This window comes from Penaeus chinensis, chromosome 33 (genome assembly GCF_019202785.1).
Source record: "Penaeus chinensis breed Huanghai No. 1 chromosome 33, ASM1920278v2, whole genome shotgun sequence".
Lineage (NCBI taxonomy): Eukaryota > Metazoa > Arthropoda > Malacostraca > Decapoda > Penaeidae > Penaeus > Penaeus chinensis.
Genome location: NC_061851.1, coordinates 15146371 through 15153870, shown reverse-complemented (window position 1 = coordinate 15153870; position 7500 = coordinate 15146371). Strand labels below are relative to the sequence as shown.

At 36.8% G+C, this 7500-nt stretch overlaps 1 protein-coding gene across 1 annotated transcript in view; it reads left to right on the top strand.

Annotated features, from left to right (window-relative positions):
• The window catches only part of LOC125042964 (eIF-2-alpha kinase GCN2-like), a 23382-nt gene that overhangs the window by 10054 nt on the left and 5828 nt on the right, over positions 1 to 7500 (top strand). The window contains exons 7-12 of the mRNA XM_047638809.1: positions 1740 to 1890; positions 2458 to 2587; positions 2838 to 3029; positions 5242 to 6481; positions 6825 to 7067; positions 7244 to 7398. Of these exons, the coding sequence (XP_047494765.1) occupies positions 1740 to 1890; positions 2458 to 2587; positions 2838 to 3029; positions 5242 to 6481; positions 6825 to 7067; positions 7244 to 7398 (2111 nt within the window). The remainder of the gene's footprint in view (positions 1 to 1739; positions 1891 to 2457; positions 2588 to 2837; positions 3030 to 5241; positions 6482 to 6824; positions 7068 to 7243; positions 7399 to 7500) is intronic.

Sequence of the window (7500 nt, the reverse complement as noted above, 5' to 3'; positions counted from 1 at the left end):
TGAATTTGGTGAGAAATGGTAATAGTGAAAGGGATTTTTGTTTGTTGTGTTACATATTTACTTTATTAGTAAATATGCAACTGAAGATACAGGATTTCCCATTGCACATGAGTGAAAGGGATTTTTGTTTGTTGTGTTACATATTTACTTTATTAGTAAATATGCAACTGAAGATACAGGATTTCCCATTGCACATGAGTCACAGTAATTTAGCCATTTACTCTTCTGTATAAATAGTGAGGAATACTTTATGCTGATAATGATTATGGGAAAGATCACCTACTGTGAGGTCTATGAAAAGGGTTTGAATATTTGATAACTGTGTCTATTTGAAGTCATTATTATATTGTTACTGTAGCACAGTCTTGTACAAGGAAAATTAATAATCTTTCCGAATAAAGGAATAAGAGGCACATGGATGATAACTATTTCACACATCATAGAGGTAAAGATGACATAGCAAGGGTGAAGAGACTTTAATGCATTCCCTCGCAGGAGCACTTTGCTCTGCCATCCCAGTGAGGTGAATGACTTCTTGGTCATCATTCCAACAGACAAAAAGAAGGGCCACTGCCAGTGACTCAGAGGAAGATCTCTCAAGGGCAACAGTCGTGCACTGCAGTTCCCGAAAAGTGTCACCAGGACCAAAAGTGATTAGAGCGTGATTGCTTTAGGGTTTTGGAGTTACTTGACAAATAGCTTGTTTAGTGTGTGCATTTGTGTGTGTCCGTATGTAGGAGTTTGTTTGGCGATAGTTGCATGCCCTGTGTACCAGCGTGAAAGTGGGATTGGAGAGACTTACTGTTAAGTATATAGTTGACCATAGTTTTATCTTTCATTGGGAATGTCATTTTAAGGAAACAGTTAAGATTAGTGAGTGATTTATTTAATACATCACTCACAGACTATGACAGCAGTGATAACATGATTCTTTTTCCACCTAGTTGTACTGTAATTGAAATGGATATACATCAAAATATAACAATACATTCTGGGGCATTGGAAAATCATTGTAAGAAATTGGAGAATGTGAGGAGGTTTTTTTTTAAGTAGAAGTTTGTGTTTATCCTTATTAGTGAATGCCTACTAGATTATAGTATACTGAGGTGTTCTAGCTGGCTTTCATATTATACTTACGCGTGTCTAACTTAACATCACATCACATGCTCTCTTTTATAACAATTCATCAACACAATATGCAGCATATTCCAAATGTAATCCCATATTTATTTAACTCTTCTTTTTTGTTTCCATTGTGCTAGAGCTCACTTCATTATACTTATATTGTATGACCTTCAAATTAATGAATTAAGTACACTTGGATATTAAATTGGATGAAATGATATAGACAATGAATTTATTTGTCATTTTGATATACTTAAGATGGCCTTACTTCATGAAGTGGTCATATCTCAACTTTACATCATGACATGTCTTTGCTGAGGTGCTTTGCTAGTTCTCTTATCCTACTTTTGATAATATCAATTGGATTTCTCTTATAACTGGCTAAGCTGTTACTGAATTTTATTTTTTAAGATACTTTAACAGATTCTCATTTTGTGTGTACGTGAGTCTAATGCATTTTGATTTTTCTTGTATTGTACAATTTCCTTTCTTTCCTTTTTTTTAATATTCTGAACATTTCTCCTGAACCAAGACTTTGAGATAGGTTTGCTGTATTTCCCTCTGCTGCCTGCAGATTGACTCCATTGTCATAACCTCCCACTTTCCTTACCCAGGAGAGCGAAGTGGACCAGAAGGGGCTGGATGAAAGCAGCTCCCCCTCAGAGTCTGAGGAGAGTTCAGTCAACATCACCATCTCTCAGGTTACCTCTGCCTCTGACACTCAGGAGGACTCGAGCTCCTTTCCAAAATGCCTCGAGCAGAAAGGTCAGCGTGCCATTTAGCTTGTGAGGAAGAGTCTATGGGGTATGAAAATAGCGGGAGTTGTCATTGGATGGGCTCACTGAAATGGTCAGATTGGGGGAAACATGATTTTTTGTTTTTTTGTTTTTGTTTTTTGTTTTGTGTGTTTGTGTGTTTGTGTGTGTGTGTGTGTGTGTGTGTGTGTGTGTGTGTGTGTGTGTCTGTCTGTCTGTCTGTCTGTCTGTCTGTCTGTCTGTCTGTCTGTCTGTCTGTCTGTCTGTCTGTCTGTCTGTCTGTCTGTCTGTCTGTCTGTCTGTCTGTGTTATTTGGTGTATGAGGCAATTACATTTATATGTTATAAAATAAAGAAGATATGTTGCCTTTTTATGTAAAGTTGTGAAGCAGCTATTTTGGTCTGTTCTGAGAATGTATTCATCAGTTTGTCATTAGTTAGATGCTAAATATTTTGTGCACATAGGTTACGTGCAAATGCTCTTATTCATGCACAGATTAAATAGTATAAAAAGCAATCTGTGCACTATCAGTATACTTCTAGCAACTGTATCTTTGCTTCACTTTGTTTTATTTAAGCTCAAGTGGAGGAGTCAGAGTGGAGCATCTTATTTTATGATGGTGTAGATCATGCCAGCTATTCTCAAGCCAATGATACAGAGGAGAGTGATGATGACGATGACGATGACTGGCTGATGGGCAGCTTAGGGTTTGTAGTTTGTTCTTTTTTTTTTTACTGACTTAAAGTGATTTTAATTTTTATCCTTTGGATTTTCTTTGGCTTTTATGGTATGGAGACAGATGTAAAACTGTTTCCATAAGGAAATTGCTTATCTTTTTTATGGCTTTTATATTTTAGCAGAAAGGTTAGATAAAAAAAGTTGATTTTAACTATTTTTATCCCCTCAAAGAAAAAACAACAGATTTTCAATTTTTTTATTTATAATACTGTATTGCAGACCAATGTTGCAAGATTCTGATGATGACATGTATGATGATGACAAGATGAAAGATGACGACTTCTCGGACTCGCAAGATTCTGTGATAGAAACTGATAATGTTGACGAGACAGACTGTGCTCAAGCCTCCAAGCAGTTCAAGAAGCAGTACCTGTTTATCCAGATGCAGCTTTGTGAGAAGAACACACTCAGGCAAGTCTAGGCTTGTGAGGGGGGTGAAGGGTGGCAGCAGAAGTGCAAGGGGATTAGCTTTTATGGGGACTCAAAGGAGTTCAGAAGCCATTGTGTTTCATTCTTCAAATTCAGAAAAATTGGTGTGCCTAAAACGTTCAAGAAAGATATTTTGCAATTGTTATAATCCAAATGTTTTCATCAGATAGATAGACAAATAACTGAGTAAGTTAAGCAGTCGCTGCACCAAAGAGTCTTGAACTCAGAGAGGAATGAACTGTGGAGGGTAGCATGATTAGTCCTGATGTTCATAGTATAAAAAAATAGTATGAAGAGAGATTGGTTGATTTTCATAAATGGATCATTACTAAAAAAAACTGTAAAAATCAGTCCACTCCAGATAGGTTAGCAAGAAATTCAAGGCTTAGAAATTTTTGTGAATAATTTGATAACAAATGATGAATTTTATGTTTCTTACAATCAGTGATTCTGAATTCACCGATAGAAATGCATTTATTTTTTTAAATAATTGTTTTTACCTGTGCACTTTTATGAAAAACACTCTTTTTGTTACACCAGAATTTTACTGGAGAAAGAAAGAAAGAAAGAAAGAAAGAAAGAAAGAAAGGAAAAAAGAAAGAAAGAAAGAAAGAAAGAAAGAAAGAAAGAAAGAAAGAAAGAAAGAAAGAAAGAAAGAAAGAAAGAAAGAAAGAAAGAAAGAAAGAAAGCAAGAAAAAAAAATAGACATTTATATGAAAAGAAAAAAGCAAAGGAAATTTCTGTAATGAGAAAAGTAAAGACCTCTAACAGGAGATATACACCTTGAGCAAAATGACATCTAGAAGGCCGGAAAGGAAAAGATGAAAGAGGTGCAATCAAACTATGGTGAGGACGCTTTACAGAGCTTTACGGTGACAAGTGACAACAAAGGGCGGATTGTCTCATAACTCATGCATCCAAAATTTTGCCTAGAATTATTAGAAATTAGGGGTCACCATCATAATTAAAGAACATGGAAGCAAATATCACTTTGGCTTCAGGAGAAATAGCTGAGCATTTTTTAAAAGAAGGAAGGAAGAAAGCATAGGGAAAATAAACATGTTTTATAGATTACTTTAAAATTTTTGGCAAAGGCAACTAAAAAAAGACATTTGAGAGTATATAACGTATTGGGATTACATACCATAAAAGTAGATTGATCCCAAACCTGTATTAGAAATAATAGGCTAGGATTAGATGCAGCGTTGATTTGACTGAAGATCTACCCTTTGAAAAATGTGTGTGTGCCGAGATGCTTTCTCTCACCAGTCTTGTTAGTATATACATATTGAATTGTTCAGTAGTTACAGTGAAATGCTCATAGAATAATAGACCATGTAAAAGTATAAAAACAGTAAGTTGTACAGTCAATGCAGCAGCAACATCAGTATCACAAACAGATGCGCAGAGGATGATGACAGTGATTGATGAAAAATGTAAAGGATTTGGAATAATCCTGAATGTGATAAAGCCAAAGTAGACTAATTGTAATAAGCAAAAAATAATTAGAGAATGAAATAAAGTAAGTACAACTCATGCTTTGATAAACACTGGAGCAAGTGAAAGAATATGATTACCTTGGCATTGTCTTCGATACAAGCTTTAAGTACATAACTATACAGTTAAGAAGAAACTTGGCATGATAAAGGCTGCCATGCAGAACTGTAAAGAATCTGATGTAGAGGCATCATCATGAATTTAAGAAAATGTTTGTTTGGTTGCTATGCAACAAAGCTTAGACCTATATAAAAGAGGTCCATGCTGTCAAAAAAAAAAAATGGGTGATCATGTAACCAGAAAAAAAAAAAAAAAAAAAAAAAAACATTTGGGAACAAAAAGTATGAGTTTGGCTGAAGAGTAGAAAACAATAACTAGATTAATGCTGTTATTACTCAATGGCTTGGTTGACTATAAATAAAAGAGGTATGCAATGAAGAGTATGGGGAGATTTAAAGAAAACGGACTAATTTCAACAGAAGATCTGAGAATATAATTTTTTTGTGTATCATATATTTTGATGATGTGACCTGTTTGATTTGATTATTGAAGAGAGAACTTAATTTTTTAAGAAATCATTATTTATGATACAGTTTACTTTGTAATTTGGCTGTTTTTCTTTCCCATTTTCCTAAATATAGCTTAAATGGTTTGACTCAGACTAATGACCTTTTTTATTATTATTTCATGGAAATAGGCAAGCCATCAATGAACACCTCTGTATGGATAATGACCGCAAATGGAGGCTGTTTCGTGAGTTGGTCAATGGACTTGACTACATCCACTCCCAGGGTTTAATCCACCGTGACTTAAAGCCTGGCAATATTTTCCTCGACATGGATGATCATGTCAAAATTGGGGACTTTGGTCTGGCCACAGCAGCGATCAAAGCTAAGACTACTGCTGGAGTTATCACCAAGATGGATGCAGACGACACAAAGGACAGTGCCTTGACCAGCCAGATAGGCACCACCTTTTACGTTGCACCGGAAGTCACCAAGTCCAAAGTCAAAGTGAGCTACACGAACAAGGTTGATATCTACAGCTTGGGGGTCATATTCTTTGAGATGGCACACCCCCCTTTGACCACGGGTATGGAGAGAGCCAAGGTCCTCTACAACCTGAGAAAGCCAGAGATTGACATACCAGAAGAGTTCAGTGTGAAGAATGCTAATTCTGTTCAGTTGATCAAGTGGCTTTTGCATCATGATCCCCAGCAGAGGCCTAGTACAGGTGACATCTTGAAATCACACCTGCTACCCCCTCCTACAGCTGAAGAACAAAAGTTCATCCAGACTTTAGAAGACAAGCTGAACAATGTGAGGTCATCAGACTATCAGGAAATCCTCAACTTAGTCTTCAAACCATGTGCACGGCCTGAGTTAGAAGCAACCTTTGAAGTCAGGCACCCTGTCACCTCTGACTATTGGCAGTATTGGAAGCAAGATTATCTGCATTCTCTAGTTACAGCGGTATTTAAAGCACATGGGGGCATATGGGTACCAACAACATTCTATGTACCCAAGGGATCCTTTTACAATGACAAGGACAATCTTGTGTCACTCATGTCTGGGAGAGGGGAGCTTGTGTCTGCTCAGTATGAGCTCAGATACCCGTTTGCTCGCTTTCTTGCACGAAATGAGGTTAAGTACATACGAAGATATTGTATTGACAGAGTCCAACGTGCTTTTAAAGTCTCAGGCATCCACCCAAAAGAGTCCTATGAATGTGCATTTGACATAGCCTGTCCTAAGAAGGATTCAGTTGAATCTTCAGCAAGAGTCATTCTTGTAGCTCATGACATCATACAACAGATAATCCAGGCAAGAAGTGAGAATGTCTTGGTGCGTGTGGGACATCTGGAGCTAGTTCATGCAATCCTCTTTCACTGTAATGTTGAGGAGAAGTTCCATCCTGAAGTCCTCTGTCTCCTGAAGGTAAAAAAGTGTGACATGGTCAAGAATTTTGTGACTAGTATTATAAAAGGATGTGTGAGGCAATTCTTTTTGTGGAAAGCCCTTATTAATATGAGAATATTGATGATAACTCATAATCTTTGTCTTTCCCATTTTTCAATACAGAAATTGACAGACCATTGTAAAATCATCTTTCACATTCAGACTGTCAGGTTGTGATATATGTTTAGGAAGCTCTTTTCTCTCTTGTTGCACACTAACCATATTTTAACTTTTTATGGCATGATACTAGTGGTCTCATAATTGTACATGATGTTTCATTGTCAAATCTTTTCATTAAAATTGACTTATTTGATCCCTGCAGGAGTACAACTGTAAGCGAATAACCTTGGAAAACATGTGGGAGATCTTTCGAGAGATGGGCCTGACCAGATCTTCCATTGAGTCATTCAGAGGATTCTTTTTTCTGGATGGACCCATTGAAGATGTTATGGCATCTCTCATTGGGAAGGGTTTGACTTCCAGAAGAAAAAGTATGCTCAATGTGAAGCAGGTGTTGGCAGAGCTGAATGAGGTTGTGGTCACCTCCAATGTGTTTGGTGTGAAGGTGAGATTTCTGGGTGAGAAGGTGTTGGTTGCATATCCTAAGGGAGGGGATGAAGTTCAATTCATGATCATATGTGTCTGATGATAGTTTAAATTTTCAGGGTTGGACGTTAGAGTAGCTTTTTGCATTTTGAGAACATTTCACATTTTTTTAGCTTGAATAACTTCTCTTGTCAGTTTGAGATAAGTCTGTGTCCACTGATGGTTGTAGATGCATCCCTCTACTGCAAATTTATGTGCCAATTTCTGCTGAATGTGCGGAAGAAACACATGCAAACACAGGAACTCTTAGCTCAGGGAGGATCTTATGAAAAGCTTATACTGAATCATAGGTAAGTAATATTGATCTTGGGTAAATTGATATGCAAATGGTTACTGAATTTTCTTTGACAATATTGTCTTCCTGTCATACTTGGAGACTGCATTTGTTGTAC